This window comes from Ursus maritimus, unplaced genomic scaffold (assembly GCF_017311325.1).
Source record: "Ursus maritimus isolate PB19 unplaced genomic scaffold, ASM1731132v1 scaffold_7, whole genome shotgun sequence".
NCBI classification, from domain to species: Eukaryota; Metazoa; Chordata; class Mammalia; order Carnivora; family Ursidae; genus Ursus; species Ursus maritimus.
In genome coordinates, this window is record NW_024426885.1 from 31,155,422 (window position 1) to 31,172,656 (window position 17,235).

Sequence of the window (17,235 nt, forward strand, 5' to 3'; positions counted from 1 at the left end):
AAGGACTTGGAATTAAGAGTCCAACTTCCCTTATTTTTCCTTGTGAATGAGCATAGTAAGAAAAAAAAAATAGGAGCCCTCTACTTTTCTGGCTACCAGAACATCAAGGCTTCCACATTTTTAAATATTTGTGTATAGTTTTGCTCATAAAACTAGCTACCATTTCTTAGGTGCTGTAGATCAGGTTCTGTGGTGAGCACATTGCATTATGTCCCTCATTCTCACAACCGTCTTGTCAGGTGGGTACTATTGCTGTCTTACATTGTAGAGGAGGAAACGGAAGCTCAGAAAAGCTGAGTGACTTGCCCGAGGTCACACAGGGAGTAAGCAGGAAACCTGGGGTCCAACCCAGGTCTGTTGATTCCACAGCCCATGTTCCTAATCATCAAGCGAGGGGCAAAGAAAATCACAACCATAACACTTACAAGCTGGTGTTTCCCAGTCATCTCCACTGGTTTTCCTGCTCCCATGGATTCTATCAGCCAGGACACATCGAGGAGTTCTAGCTGTGAGCTGGCTTTTATATTCTGTACCTGCAGCCACTCCAGGACCTCTGAGCCAGAGTTGTTTTCTGCCACAATGTGGGTGATGGAATCACTGCGGAATGCAAGACAATGTCACCAGTTAAATTTCAAAAGGAGAAGCGCTCCTCTTTCCTCGAGGTGTTCAGCACATTCTGTCTGACGAAGAAAAATGCATGCAAAAAGCATGCTAGACCTGATTGTAGGCACAGAGAATTTAGGCCTCCATGAAAAGGAATTCTATATTAATTAGTGCAGCCACAGTGGTCCGTGTTACATGTCGGAAGCAAGAAAAATTAAGAAAACATTAATAAGATTGTGGTGTCAACGGGAAACCGAAGTCCAGAGAAGGTGGGAGATGAAACTGTTCATAACGCAGCACCAAGCCCACCTCATGTGGCTTTGTGTGCTAGTTCGTTTTCACTTGCAGAGGGCTGCAGTCTGGTGCCTCTCCCACTGTCTGACTCTGCCGCACAGTGAGAAATACATTTTATATCGTGACTTAAAATAGAAAGAGATACATGTAGATATGCTTGTAATGCCCCATTAAATTGATCTCACAACCCACTAACAGATGGTGACCCGCATTAAGGAAATACTGCTTTACGTGGTTTTCAAAGCACAGCCTGGTGTTGGAAGGTAGGTGGGAAGATTTCCCCCGTAACCACTGAGCACATGCCATGTTTCAGCACTACCCCACTATCCAGGTCCCTTACACCCATCAGCTCACTTAATACTCCCAAAGCTCCTCAAGGAGGTGTCGTGTAATTCACACTTCAAAAACGGTGACACTGAAAGCAGAGTTTACATGACACTCTGAAGGTCACACAGCTAGTAAATGATATTTATCCTTTTTGATTGTCTCTTTCTGGGTCAAGGATGTTATTTCTGATTTTAATAAGTCTTCACAGTTAGCATCATATCATTGAAAGCAATGTTTTTTAAGGCTCTTTCCATTCAAATAATCTATGAATCTGGGAGATAGTAAGATGCATATCTAGGCATCCAAGAGAAAAATAGAATTCTTTTCTCTTTCCCACTTCTCTTCCTTGACTTCCTCTTTCTCCTTCTCCTTTTTTGGATTGACTCTTGGATTCATTGGGTATTTTTGGTTCACTGTTACATTCACAGCCCTAGCTTCCTTGTGGTGGTGGTGGTGGCGGCGGCAGCGGTGGTGGTGGGGGAGGTGGTAGGAAGTTGGGTACCGAAGAAGAAAAGGGAAGTTTCTGGACATTAGTGTCTTATGTGAAGAAGACAGTTAACGATATGTTATGACAAGACACGAGGCACGGACAAGATCTGTAAATGGTATGCAGAGAAGGAGAAGAGCTGGTATGAGCTGGGAGAGGCAGGATGGCTTTGTGGAAGGAGGGTTTGTGTCCAGTCTTGATGGATGGGGAGGAATGGGGACTTGGAAGGCAGAACTTTGGGCCTTCCTAGAAGAAGAGGTTCAGAGGCCAGAAGGAAAGTAGGAGAATGGCCTGGATCAGAGTGAAGAGTTTTGCTGGGAAGCAGTTGTAGATGTGGCTGAATTGGTTGGGGCAACCATGTTATAGAAGGTCTAAGAAGCCTGGTTGAGGAGGTTGGATCTTATTTTCTGGGGTTGTGGGATACCTCTTATGAGCAGAACCTGTGTAGCCTTACTGTGTCATTTAAAAAGGCTAATCTGGCCTACACAGTGATTTGGAGGGGAGAGTGATGGGTGGGGAGGGTTGGGAGCTACTTAGAATGAAACCATGACCACATGCAAGATGATTCTAACCCAGTCTGGCTCTTGTAGCACCAGGAAGGAAGGCAAAGGAGATGTAGGAGGGGCCTCTGGCATTAGTTCACCTGTAAAAGCTGAAGCAGAGAACAAATATTACTTTCCCATATCTATCACAGTAAAGTAAGAGCTCTTTTAGTAGAAATAGGGATTTAGGAAGTTGTCTCTTTGGGGTGGGGAGTGGAAATGAAATTTGTTTCAGGCATGCTGCATTTGAAGGGTGGCAAGAGGTCCACGTGAGAATGTCCAGTTGACAGTTGGGATGTGAGACTGGTGCTGGGAGAGAGCTGGGGCTGGAGGTCAGAGCTGAGACATCTGGATGGCAGGGCATGCAGCGGGCCAAAGCAGAAGTACTTCGTGGTGAAACCACATCTGACAAGAGTTGGGGGAAGACAGCTCCCTGTGTCCCTATTCTAAGTCCTCATCATGCCAAAAGTGATTTGTAATAAGTTTCTTGAAAGGTTCTTTATGTAAAGACTTTAGGAAGACAACAGAAGGATTAATAGAGCTACATAGGAAGTGTTATTCCCTCTAGACTTCTGCCCTTTGGAGGGAAAATTTATTATTATATTAGTTATGACATAATACTTGGTATTACAGTTAGTATTAAGGTTCTGTCTTAACTTCAGGGGAGAAGGGTGTACTGAGGGGGAGCTCTGGGGCTCAACTTCCAAATTCAAGCCCCTTCCTATCCACTCTCCTGCCATCCCCACCCCCACTGTGGCTTCCCCTGGGACAGCATGGCAATGTCTGAGCTCACACTATTGGATGAGAACCACATGCATTTTTCACAGAGTTCATTTAAGCACATTTGCAAATAAGCAGGCCATACATCCTGTGGAAGAAGACTCTGATTTGTACTTCTAGCCCCTGGTCATTAAGCAATTAGCAAACCAAACAACAAGAACGACAATAATAGAGCACACATACAAAATCAAACAGGACCTCTTCAGCCATCCACATGGTGCTACCCAGAGTTCAGTACTGCTTGTCCCTGGTTCCCACAAGGTAAGCACAGGAATTGAAAGTCAGCATTTAGACACTTTCATTGTAGCTTGACACCATCACAGTAGCTTCTTGTTTGTTGTTTTTTGATAAAAGCATTGATCCGTAATGAAGTTTTTGAAAACGGATCCTTCAGCACAAATCTTCAGAAACATCGTCTTGAGAATAATCTCTGCTCTAGCCCAGTCTACATTGCCCATCTTCTTGCGTTGCCTGAGTTGGGCCAATGGGCTCCTGGTGGCCAGTTGCATCTGGACCACACTGTGCTTCCTGCATCGGGCTCGCCACACGCCCTTTGCACACCATTCACCATCTCTGACTGTGCGTTTGCTCACTTTCAGCTCTGGGCCCTTAGCAACAGCACTACTAAGGAGAGCGGCTGCCTCCTGTGTGTTCTGCTGACAATTTCCTAGTGCCCTGTTGTGGCAACTCTTTGTCTTTTTGCTGCTAGAATAATTTTCTCTCTGCTCTAAGCACGCCAATACTGGAAATATTAATAATATGGGAATATCACGATGTGCCAGACCCTACGGTAGGCACATTTCATGCATACCCTCATCTAAGTGTCAGTAATGCTGTGCGATAGGTATTATCACCCCCATCTAACAATGAGAAAAGAGACCTTGGAGACATCAAAAATTCACCCAGCTGATAATTGGTGGAGCAGGGATTCAATGCGGGTTCTATGTTAATCCAAACCCTGTGTGCTGGGCTAAACTGAGCTACCCCGCTGTGACTCTGTGCTTCTTCCACAGTGGTGGAGAGTGTTGCTCCTTTCCACAGGAGGAAGAACATCTGGAAGGGTAGCGTCATGATAAAAACCCTGATTCCCTCCAAAGGGCAGAAACAGAGACCTGGTACCACTTCCTATTGGCCACACTGTCCCTGCTGCTGCCACGTGAAATTTGTGTTTGGTATTTATGTCCAATAGCATGTGGACATCATTAAGACTGCAAGACATAGACAGCTGTCCCGGAAATCTGAAAGAACAGTTGCCATAGCCACACACCAAGATGGAGAAGCCATAGGGAGGCTGTCAGGCTCTCTGAGCTCTGAATTTTACCTAAACCTTGCAGAGAGGCAAATGTGCTGAAGCTCTGGGGCTCATCTTCCCAATTCAGGCCCTTCGCCATCCACTCTTACCTCCCCTGCCCCGCCACCACTCTCTCTTCACTGGGGATGTCTCTGGACCCGGCCCTGCCTCTTACAGAGCAGCCAGAACGCCTGGGGACGAGGCGGGGGTGCTGTATAAGGCTCCACCAACAATATAATGTACCCAGAAGGCATACCCAAAAGAAAAGACCCGAGAAGAAAACTCCAGAAAGAGTCAAACTGCTAGAAAAAATACAGAAAAAGGCTCCACCAACAATATAATGTACCCAGAAGGCATACCCAAAAGAAAAGACCCGAGAAGAAAACTCCAGTTTGGAGTCAAACTGCTAGAAAAAATACACACACACACACACACACACACACACACACACACACACACGTGTGTGTATTCTTACTCAGTCCTCACAAGTCTAAGGGCGATATCATTTCAGATGAGAATACCAAGGCTCGTGGAGGCTCCGTGAAGCCAGGATTCAAACCCAGCTGTGCATGACTCAAGCAATCCCTTAACGTTCTACTAGACTGTGGTTAGACCCCTGAGTGAGGTGTTGTTTTTTTTTAAGTTTTTTTCTATGTTTTCCCATTTTTCGTCATGAACCATCTATCATCACTTTCTACTTAGTGGGGAAATACACATGAATGTCATTTTTAAGGGCAAAACCTGGGTCTGGGGCTGAGGTGGTACCTGCCTTGGCCCTGGAGTCCTGGGCTTTTTTCTTATACTAAGATCACAGAAGCCCCAGGCAGCAGCCCTAAACCTCTCTCAAAGACCCCAAGGTGCTGCAGAGATGGCTGTTCCCAAAATATCAATGGATTCAATTCCTTAAGTGCACCTAGTTTCTTAGCAGGGCCAATTACTGATGTCTTGGACTAGGTTTGGGAGGGCTTGAACCAATTATAACAATTCCGAACTAGGATTTGTCTCTCAGCTTCTCACAGGGAAAAAGATTCCGGGCCTTCTCCTTCAACTAGTGCTCAACTGAAACGTGCTTGGCGTGGTCCTTGGCATCCCTGAGGGCAGGGACAGTGTTGTCATCTGTCTGGTTATCGTCTGGGTGATAATTATGCCTGGTGCTCAGCACATGGCCAGATTCATAGCAACAGTGAAAAGAGAGACCACTGGTGGAATGAATAAATGAATTGATCAATAGCTCTAAAGGAACTATACTCTAGTGTCTACCAGAGACACCCAAGAAGCTGGATTAAAATCCAGGTGCCTGGGCCCTGTCAGCAGAGATTCAGATTCAATAAGTCTTACCTAGAGCCCAGGAATATGCTCCCTTGTTAATTCTCACATAGTCCGTTCTAGTTATTCATTGGTGCATAACCAACTCTCCCAAAATGGCTTAAAAAGAGCAACAATTTTATTATACCTCACAATTTTGTGGGTCAAGAATCCAGGCTGCTGTTGGGTATGGTACCGATGGAGGTATGACACTCCATATGGCTCAGCATGTCTGGCACTTGGTGAGGATGGCAGGGAGGCTGGGTTCCCACATCTGTCAACCTAAGCACTTTCACGTGGCCTCTCTTCAGAGGGACTCAAACTTTTTATGGGAGGCTGTGAGAGCCAGGGAGCAGCAGAAGCCTCAGGGCCCTTTATGACCCAGCATCAAAAGTCACATAGTGTCAGTCTATTGGTTGAAGCAGTCACAAGCCCTCCCAGATACGAGGGAACAGGGAATAGTCCTTGCCTCTCCTTGGGAGCAACCATATTTCCAAACCACCCCACAGCCCAAGAACTATACTTGGAGAAATGCTGCTGTAGAGAAAAATCTCTCTTGAACTGCCCCCACGCTGGACTTTCGGCTCAATGGCAGCCATGTTTCCAACATTGTACTCATTTCTCTGTAGGTACATGAGATCATTTTAGTGGGTACACAGCTGAACACTAAAAAGGCATATGTATTTATTTATATCTACATGTTAAAATTATGCATATCAGACCCATGGTTTTTATGGGTTTCACAGTTTTTATATTATTCCTTAGGACAAGACTAAATTATTTTTAACAATTCATCTTAGAGATAATTGAAGGAAACACAGTAAGTCTATAATAACACATCTGGTGAAAGATATTATAAGAATCATGAATGTGGCATTCACATGTCCAGAAAGCCCTGAGTTAAAGAATTAACTCACACATTTTGGTTCTGCTTTTTTTTTCTGATACCTGTATCTTCGCTGTTCCTGTCTTTCTTTACCTAGTTGGTCCTGCCTCACAGTACAATTAGAAAAATTCTTCATGAAGAAAGAGGCAGCAACCTCTTTGCCTGAAGACAGATCGACCCCCAATCTGACTTCCCCAGCCTTCCCGATGGTCACCTGCTTTTATCTTTGTCTTTAAAATGGTTTTCTTTCCCAAGAGAGATCATCCCCAATTCTTCCCCTCTGATGTAGGACTTACCCTGTAAATAATGACTTTAAATAGTAATTTACAGTTAAACCGAGCTGTTTACTGTTTAAGAACCCTCCTGCCAATTTCCCTTAGCAACTGATTTGTTTGCGAATCCCTGACATAGAAAAATCAAAGCAGTTTTATTAGGTTTTATCTCACGCTTTAACTAGCACCAATAGATAGGTTTCTATTTCCAACTCTGACATACCTAAGAATGAGAGGGTCTTGCCTTAATTTTTTTGTCCCACCTTAAATGAGATTATGAACATTAACTTAAAGTCCACAGATTTTGAAACATGAAGTAAGTTGGACCAGAGAAGGACTAGAGCTTACAATGCATGTTCTTGAATTTATAAAGTCTTTTATTATTTTGCTGATTACAAAAGTAATACTGGTATATCATAGAAAAAATTTAATTACAAAAATTAATCTTGGTAATCACAAGTTCCTTTGGCTGGTTTTAAATTCACCAGATAAATCATTCTTTGAGCAAATATTTCCTGAAGCCACTATGTATAACAAAAATGTCAAAGGTCTAAGGTTGAGGTCTACAGTATGGCCCCCATGATGCCCTTGCCCTTGGGGAGCCAGGGAGGAGTAACTGGATGAGGTTAGAAGTAAAACCAAGTGGCAGAGCTGGGGCAGCCCTATGCCATGGATTACATCCCTGTACTGGGGAGGAAGTTCCGTCCTCTAGGAGGGTTTCCGGGGTCTTAGGTCTTAGGCGCAGAGAGGTATAGGGAGAAGGGATTCAAGGTTGGGGTACATCTTGCTTTTATCAGACAATATGTTCCAAGGGTATTCTTGTGGACGAATTAAGGAGACAAATGTGTGACTAATGACACAGAAGTGTCGTCCGGTGGGTTTCTATTGCTCTAGCAGCGGACCTGAGTGAGTGTGAGGCTGCTGGGCGGTGCACCCTGGGTGCCACCCTTTCTAGCCACAGCTCTTTCTTCTTCGACATCAGTGGTTTAGGTCAAGACATAGTGGGTTTCACTACTGTGTTCATAGAGGAGGGTTGATGACAGAGCTTTAAAATAGCTCAAAGTGCTGAAACCAGGGATGAAATAAGAACATGGCAAGCACTAGATTCTCATCCTTCTCTGCCTTGACCTAGATAATTTGAGGATTATGAAGTTGCTCTAAAATTTAGAATGCTGGCCATGGAATAAAATTCAGTATCCTTTTCATGAATGTGCACGCCTCAAATGACTTGACATCTCCCCTGATTTCTGTTTTAAGACCCAGCTTCCTATGGGATATTGACTAGCATGTCTTCTGAAATATAACATTAATATAACATAATGTAAGTGAAACCAATTCTAAATATAAGATATAGTGTGCATATGCTGAGGAATGAAATAGCTCCCGATAGTTCAGTGGATTCAGGTGTACCATTTTAAGCTATGGGTTCAGGTCCAGGTAAAAGTAGGAGTTACATTTTTCCTCAAATGTAATGCTCCTGGCAGCCAAAGAATGTTCTGGAAACTATAGAGATTGCTGCCCATTTTCAGAGCACATATATATTTTTAGCTCCTCTTTCTCTGAATCTTATATACTAGAAAAGGAGGGTATAGTCTTCACTATTGAGAAGTATCCTTTCTTTTAGATATCAACTTCATTTTTATTTAAAATATACACTTATTGTAAAAAAAAAATTGGAAAACACAGAGAATAAAAGCAACCATAATCCCTTCCTCACAAAATAACCACTTACAACATTTTGATGGGTTTCCTTCCTGTCTTTGTTTTGTTTGTTTTTATCATCTAACCTAGTTCATATTGTGGAAACAGAATCCTCTCATTAGGGTTTTGCTGTAAAGGTGAATGGATCAAGCTCTTTAACAAGAAGACAATCACACTTTACATTGGTATAACTTTTTAATTTACCAGAGCACACTGACATCCATCATCACATTTGGTGATTACCTCAGATAGGACAAACTGTTTTTCAGAAAGCTAAGTTCAGAGAGTGGGGAGGGGGTCTGGCCCCACACTACATGCTGGGAAGGGTCAGAGCCAGAATTAGAGTTCTCTAGACTTCTTATCTAGAGATATTCCCCTACCACAATTTCTATTGCCCTTTCCAAGTAAAGTCTATGTATCTATGCACACAAATTCCGTTTGAGAGTTGGGACTTCTGCTTCCTGTGGTTTCTTTTTGAGTTGTCATACACGTTTGTATTTAATGTGTCTTCTGGGCTGTCAGCCCGGGAGCTCTGCCACCATCATACGCATGGCAGCCGTTTGCTCACCATGTATCACTTTCGTCTGTAGCCTGAGCAGCTGGGCTTGGTCCTTAGCAGTAGGCACCGGACAACCAGAACCGCCTCTCTGGCTCTGTGGCCAAAAGAAGAAACCTGCCTCCCGTGTGTCTACAAGTACCTGCCTCAGCCACCATGTCTGTATTTGTAGTGGTGCCTGTAACTATTCAGCCCTTGCTGGAAGTGTGGACGTTTCGACGAGAGCTTTCTATGTAAGTGGTACCTTGACCATCTGGCTGTGTCGCCTTCCTGCCTGGTGCTTGTCAAATTTCTTTACCACAAAAAGCAGTTCCATATTTGCTGAGCCTTTTCATTTCTTCTTTTTTAATTTCCTTTTTTAAAAATATCTGGGTTTGGCCCTCTTTACCTATGTCATCTTTTCTTCCCCTAATTCCATCATTTTACGTAAGTCCGTGAGATGAGTTAGATTTAACAGATGAAATCTACAATTGCATGGAAGGGAGGTTGAGATTTGGGGCTTAACGTCCCAAGTGAGATAAGGGGTTAAAATGAAAACAAGAGGCAGAGAGGGGGAAAGGAGAACACACCAAGAAAAATCAGATGGGGGAGAGACCCCTGGAGACTTGGGAATTTCTGAATAGGGCATTTTAGTAAAAAAATAAAATGTTTCTGTGACCTTGACTCTTCATATGAATTATGAATATTTTGAAAATCATAATATCTTATTATTGACTTTTGACCCATGTTTCTCTAGCAATTTGAAATGCTTGTCAATTTTATTTTTAAATATCAAAGACTATTTTTAAAATAAAAAAATTTATTTTCACATAGAATTCTCACAGTTTTTCCTGAGAAAGTTGTGGTCAGTCTATTCCTTGGACAATCAAACCCAGCCACTTACACTGACCATCCTTTATCTGCTGCAAGCCCCCTGGCCATTCTGTTTGGAACTACTTAGGTCAAGGTTTTAATAGCATTTGTTTCTGGATTTTGTTTTGCCTTCTCTTCCATCCAGTGGAGACCAGTGAAGAGCTAATGTAGCAGTCAGAAAAACAACCAGGCTAATTGCTGGGATGAGTGCGGTTGCGAGTGAACGAGTCTAAGTGGCCCAAGATGTGGCTTCAGTTGCATTTTTGTCTGGGCTCTGACCTCATCACTCTCAGCACCATGTCTACCAGCCCTGCACAGAGCCATCCCTGAATCTTTAACCAGCACTCCTTGCTCTGAGAACCCCACAGGACTGTTCTTCAGAAAAGCATGATCAAGGCCACATTTGGGTGCCTATGGAGACCCAGCCACCGTCTCTCATCCTAGCCCATCACAGACACTGGTCACCTCAGCACAGCCAGGGATTTAGTTTAATTGCCAAGAAACCAAACCATTCTTTCTGCCTCAGAGTAGCTGAAAATTTTTGATTGAACTCAGTGGGGTTTTGTCCAATTTAGTCAGGAACAAAATTAAGTGGTTTCAGCATTAAATTTTCCAATTTAGCTTCTGTTATCATCTCTGAATACCTCATCTCATAATGGTGAACAGCAAAACAACAACAACAACATCAAAACAAACCCCCAAACCTTATCTTTTGGTGCCAACTAGTTTTAGCATAATTATATTAGTCCCCACTCATCTTATTTCCCTTAATTAGTTGGCTCGAATGTGTTCTTTGATTTCAAACCCATTTTCCCAGTGGGAATATCACGTCTTCTGTATATGGAAGAAAACATAGGTTCCTTGGGTTCCGAAGAAGTTGTTCACAAAAGCCCTGCTTTTTCACAAAGTGAAATCAGTGGTGTCCTACCTGAGTTCATTTTCAACCCTGAATCCTTTCCTTCGTGCCAGCTCCATGAGGAAGGCTCTGCGGGTGGTTCCCATTTTCTTCTCCAAAATATAGAGGACCAAATCCTGAAATTTGATGTCATGGGGAGGAGAGACCATTGAGGTGCCCATTTGCCTGGGCCTCTTCTTCCGAGGGCCCGAGTGGACCATTTGCAAAGGATCCATGGGAAGAGGCATCTGATGCTTCTATCTGTGCCATCAAGCGGCGTCTCCAGAAGTGAGGGAGAGCCTGCCCTCCGTCATGAAGAGTTCTGATGTCATCTTATAGCCATCTTAAGATCAGGGCCAGGTTTCCTGGGCTCTGCCCTGCTGGCAGCTTTCTGCTGAAGAGCAATGGGGAATTTTTATCTCCATTCAGCTCATTTGTTCAATGTGGAAAGCATAATGGAAACAGTAAATTAACTTTGCTTTCCTGTGCATAATCTTACCAGATCCTCAGAATAACCTCTTGAGGAAGGTAAGGCAGCATCGTTACTCCCATGTTAGCATCTGTCTATCCATTTATTATTCATTCATTCATTTATTTATTAAGGCCCCTTTTATCTTTTTTTGATTCCTTTTTGAGTTCTTTCTTGCATTCTCTTCCAACTTGCTTGTATTCTCTTCCTCTCTTAGGCAATCATTATAATACACTGGATTTCTATCGTTTCCATGGGTGTTATATGTTGTGTGTAGTTGTTTTGATTTTACATAAATGGCATTGTTAAATTTCTCATTCTGCTAATCACTTTTTTATTGAAAAAAGTGGATCAGATCCCTCCACATTATTTTATGTTCTAATCTGTCACCTCTAATTGATCCACAGTAGTTCATGATGGACATTTTAGCTATGTTAGTGCATTTTTGTTAAGTGAGGAAACCAAGGCTCAGACAATTTACTCAAGATCACAGAGTAAGAGTCTGGACCAGGTCTTAAACTCAGGTCTTCAGACTCCAAATGTTACATATCTCAGTTTTCTCAGTGGACTAAGGTTGCCTGGAGAATAGTCTATTATGTAACTCTAAAATTGATCTTTTGGGATGGAATAGGATGATCTTTAGATAAGAATTACTGCCATAAAAAGACATTTTCACAACTTATATGCAAAATAAAACTAGTGCCTCTCATCAATATACTTTATAGATCTCATTTATTGAACATCTACTATGTGGTTGAGGCAAGCACCTACAAGCCTTAGCTGACTGAATCCTCGTAATGTCACTTTCTGGTAGGTACTAGCATCCCCACTAAGGTAAACACTTTGTGCAAGGCTGCAGAGCTAGTAAATGGTTATAGGTAGAAAATGATCAAGCTAGGACTGGAACTCAGATCTGTCTGCTTTTAAAACCTGTGCTCTTAACTGCCAAGAAGCCTTCCTCTGTGCATGTCTACTCCAATAAAAATCAAAGTTCTGCTCACCCGTTTGCTATATTATTTGAGAATTTTGCTACCCCCAAAGTCACATGAGCTCCTCACCACACTAGGGAAGAGCGATGTGACGGTTGCCTTCAAGCATTTGTAAAGTTGGGTTGTCCAAAAGAGCAAGATCAGAAATCTTGGGTGGAACTTATAGAGTGGTAGATTTTAACTCTCTGCAAATAGGAACTTTTTATTAACTAGAGCTGTCTGAAGATACAGGGAGACTGCATTATACAGTGGGATAGTACAAGTCATGACAAGTGTTCAAATGCGATCCAACCAATTGTTCATTGAGATGTTACAGAGGGACTCAGACATCTGGTAAGGATCTTTCATGCCATTCCAGTATTCTGTGATTGTTTGCTAAAGACAAAAATCTGGGGGCCTAGAGCCCATTTTGGACCTCACTGTTAGGAGTCTGGTTACTGACGTGCTGAGCGCTCCGCGTGGGAACATAGTCTTTAACTGTCAAGTGGCCCCACAGCATGGAGAAGCAAAAGACTCTTGCAAGAGCCTGGGGCTGTTATGTTTATCCCGATGGCATGGCCAGAGGAACAACAGGTGTGTCACCTAAATGGCAAAGGAGATGGGGAACCAGCACAGAGACATGGCTGAGAGCTCAGGCTCTGATGGCAGTCTGCTTGCCCAAATCTCACGTCCATTTTTTTGAGCTGTGACCTTGACCACCGTGCTTCCTTCCCCAAGCCTCAGGTTTCCCCTCTGTAAAATGAGGGCTAACCGAGATAACCCACACAGCCTGCTGAGCAGAGTGCTTGACACAGAGGAAGCGCTTCAAATAACTGTCGGTTGTAATTTGGTGTTTTGTTTTTAGAGAAGAGCCAGTTGGATCTGAAATCAGATCTTTATGTTTTATAAAACTACTGAATCATCAAAAGATGTTAACCAATGTCTTACTTAGTCTGCTTTGAATCACTGGTTTTGAAAAGATGACCAACAAAAATTTAAAATGTGATGATGGCTGTCTGATTATCAGGCTATTGTCTCTCAGCCCTAAATCTACCTTTCTACCGTGGGCTCTCTGAGGTTGGGGCTGGGACTGTGCAAACGCCATTTCTCCTCGTCAGCTGGCTCCATGCCAGGCTCTACCAGTAGGGGGCACTAGAGGGACACTGCAAAGCTGGACAGAGGCCAAGGTCACGATCCTTTGGGTTTGCTTGCTGATACACTCACAGTCTTCTCAGTGATGGTTTTTCACTCTGGCTGCAGCAGGTGGTTCCATTATGCAGCATTTTTTTAAAAGATTTTATTTATTTATTTTGAGAGAGAGAAAGCACACACACGCAAGCAGGGGGAGGGTCAGAGGGAGAAACAGACTCCCCACTGAACAAGGAGTCTGACACGGGGCTTGATCCCACAACCCATGAGATCATGACCTGAGCTGAAATTGAATCCGTCACTTAACTGACTGAGTCACTCAGAACTTTTTTTTTTTTTTTTTTTGTGGCAGAAGCAGTCATAGCTTCATCATGCCCTTCAGAGATACCAACACCAGCCAGGCACATGTCCTTTTCAGGGGTTAGAGTCTTCCTATGAAGTACAGCACAGCGCCCCCTCCTCAGAGATCTGTGTTGCAGCTCCATGGAGACTCCCTGCTCCACATGCGAGGTTCCAGCAATCCCAGCTCGGGCCCCTTTGTCCCCATAGCCCTAGGGGTGAGCCATGCTTTCTGTAGTTACTCTCTGACTTATCTCAGTGTTTTTTTGCTTTTCAGTCTTCCCATGCCTGTCAGACCAATCCCTTATATCAAATTCTTTCTGTTGAAATACCTGGCTTGTTTTCCTTTCTTCTAACTGGACCCTGACTGATACACTGTCCAGTGAAAGTGAGGCATAGGAAATGATGGCTCACCTACACTTCTGGAGCATACTCTTTCTAAAAGGAGCTCTGACAAAAAAATCTTTAAGACATCCAAATCCCTGAACCAGCGTTTCCATTTTTTTTAGGAAAGAGAGACAGATAAATATGAATGCACTAAGATGTTCATTGCAGCCTTTTGCAGAGAAAACTTAAAACAACATGAATGTCCAATCACAGTGGGGGGGGGTTGATAAAGTATGATAGAACACCATGCAACCACTAAAATCACATCATGAGAAAATACTTTATTTTTTTCTTTTTTTCATAAGAAAATACTTTAAAACATGAGTAAATGTTCGCCATCTAATAATTATAAAATCAGTGTACAAAATAGTAGTCACCGTACGGCATCAATTTTGACAGAGTAGACTAGAAAAATATATGGCAAGCCTGATATAATAGTAGATATCGCTGGTTGTCAATTTATGCATAATTTCTATTTTTGTCTTTGTGCTTTTCTGTATTTTACAAATTTTCCATAATAAACATGAATCATATTTTCCACCACAAAAACAAAGGACTTACAAAAGTTACCTTGAGGTGACCCATGTGGCTTTAGTGAAAGCTGTGATTCCAAGGTAGCGAGGTTGCTCAGAGTAAGCTGGGTAGCAATGAGCATGTTTTCTGATAATTACAACACAGGTCTGAGCGACAAACACTTTCAGATTTTGTGTGAAAGTCCTATCTCACCGAGGAATGGAAGGGGCTGTGTAATTCTGCCTGGTTTATATAACTTACTGAAGTTGACTCTGGGGAGGGAATCTATGGCTTCTAGGTCCTCTTTCCGGCCTCTGAGGGTCATTTTTAGTGGTATCATGTTACCTGTGCTAGGATGACAATTATGAGAGCTGAAGCCATTGTCATAGCTTGGGGAAGGGAAGTGTGAAACCCCTAAGCTTCACCTTGAAATGGATCTGAGTATACCAAAGTCTTATTGTTATTTCAGGGATTAAACTGAATCATCCTTGTAAAAGTGCCTGGAAAATCATGAACCACTGTACAAAGGTCAATTGTTCTTGTTACTCTCATTGGCACTGCTGCTAATGGCAGGAATTAATTAATTTCCTCTTACTGAACCACCATTTTCTGGAGCTATTTGCACCAGGTGTTGAGCACACCCTTGGTCCTGTATATGGGTCAATCAGCCCCAAATCTTGGTGGTTTAGCACAACAGAAGTTTATTTTCTCTTGTGCTACTTTTTGGTAGAGGGCTCTTCTTCACTCAAGACCCAGGCTGATGGAGGCTTCACAGTTTTGTACCTGCCTGGATAATGAGGTTGTCTTGATCACTGTGGCAGAGAAGAGGGCACTGGGGGGATCTCGCATCAGCAATTAAATGCTTTGTCTCAAAAATGATACACATGACTGCTGGTCATAACCCATTGGTCAGAACTAGTCACATGGTTCCCCCTAAATACATCAGGGCTTGGAAACGCAGGGGAGCACTGGGAATGTGGATTTGGGGGGAACATTCCTGTTCCTGCCATGCCCAGGATCAAGCTAAGTGCTCATTGATGGTTCTGGAGACGCCTAGTCAACGGGATATTACTGCATCTACACTAAAGCCATGACAGAAATTAGGGAGGACCAGAACCCTGCACTTCCTGGAGGAGAAGCTCAAGAGAAGGACCACACTGTCCAGTAGTCAGGCCATTCTAGGACCTTCCTAGAATTCCAAGCTGTTGGTGTGGTCCTGGGGACAAGAAGATCTGATCTCTCCAAAATACCTCCATACCAACTGTTCCTCCTTTCAAGCAGTATATAGAGGGGGAAGTCCTTTATCAAGTGTCAAAGTCTATCGTAAATTTGGGTCAGGTGCCCTCCCTGCTTGCACAGTCTTCCATGCCTCCTTCCCACGAGAGCATGTGTCAGTCTGTATGGCACTGCTCTAATCCCCTGCGTGTACCTCCTACTGGACCGTAAATCCTGTTGGTGCAGGACTCATGTAGGTTGTATTCACACCGGAATCCCCAGCATGTAACACAGTAACTTGTATAGTAGACACCAGTTAAAGTAGAAGGTAGAAACCAAACATAAGTTGATATTATTATTAAACTTCTATGCTGTTTGGGTAACTATGATATGACTCTTCTGCCATGACCACCCTTCTCTACTCTACCCATTCCCAGCTAAATGTCTCTTTAGTATGAACAAGTATAATACAGTTGTAAAGGAGCCAGACTACCTGAATTCAACACCCAGACATTTATGAGCTGTGTGACCTTGGGCAAGTTACCAAACCTCTTTGTGCCTCAATTCCCTCATCTGTGCAATGGAGGATTATAATGATTTCTACCTTACAGGTGGTTAGGAGGACTAAATAAGCACTTCAAAGAGTACTGGCATGCGAAAAGTCCTCAGAAGTATTCACTGTTCCTATAACAGCCTAGCCTTCTTGTTCCCCTTCCCTCCTCTGTCCCTCCCTGTCCTTCTCCTCAGTCCCCATACACTTGAGAGGTATTTTCTCAGAATACTTCCCACTGGCCTTTTGATGTCCCTAGACTCTTCCACTAGTGGTGTCAGGCCCACTCAAAAACAGACTCAGATCTCAAAGAGACTAAAGGAGTGCCTGCCATAATTCCCAACATGGGTTCCGAGGAACACTAGTCTTGTGAAGTGTTCCAGGCAAAACAAAAAGTTCGGTAGTGACTTAAGTTTAGGAAAGCCAGACAAATTTTATACAATTTGTTTTAGAACGTTAAAGTTTTTGAGAAAAACTTGCAGTCAAGAAACCTTTTAAATTTTGTTTGGCCCATTGTATTCCCAATTCGCTTGTATTTTTGTTTGTCTGTTCTCTAGAACACTTGCAGCATCTTGTTGAATACAACAAGTGTTGACAACCGCATACGCATGAAGCCTGGGGTCCTGGTAACCACCTGCCACTCACCAGGTATGTGATGTGGAACAAGTCACGTAACCCATGGGATTCTCAGCCTCTGATTTGTAAAATGGCAATTGTGGTGCCAACTTCATCGCACCGTAAGTGAGGAATAAGAGAACATAAACATACCCGCCTGGCCCACTGGGAGGCTTGTCCCTATTCTACTCTTGCCTTCACCCTGCCTCTCCCAGGTGCTGGCGGACATGGCCAGTGCA

The 17,235-nt window shown here is 43.2% G+C and overlaps 2 protein-coding genes across 4 annotated transcripts in view; one reads left to right on the forward strand and one right to left on the reverse strand.

Annotated features, from left to right (window-relative positions):
* Positions 1–11,339, reverse strand: part of DNTT (DNA nucleotidylexotransferase) — a 29,243-nt gene extending 17,904 nt beyond the window's left edge. For all 3 annotated transcript variants that reach the window (XM_008701218.2, XM_040623876.1, XM_008701145.2), the window contains exons 1-2: positions 10,825–11,339; positions 426–597 (exon numbers count right to left, since the gene is read on the reverse strand). In XM_008701218.2, coding sequence (XP_008699440.1) covers positions 426–597; positions 10,825–11,039 — 387 coding nt within the window. In that variant the 5' untranslated portion in view covers positions 11,040–11,339. The remainder of the gene's footprint in view (positions 1–425; positions 598–10,824) is intronic.
* BLNK (B cell linker) overlaps positions 9,003–17,235 on the forward strand; it is a 104,262-nt gene continuing 96,029 nt past the window's right edge. The window contains 1 exon segment of the mRNA XM_040623877.1: positions 9,003–9,277. Within this exon segment, the coding sequence (XP_040479811.1) occupies positions 9,201–9,277 (77 nt within the window). The 5' untranslated portion in view covers positions 9,003–9,200.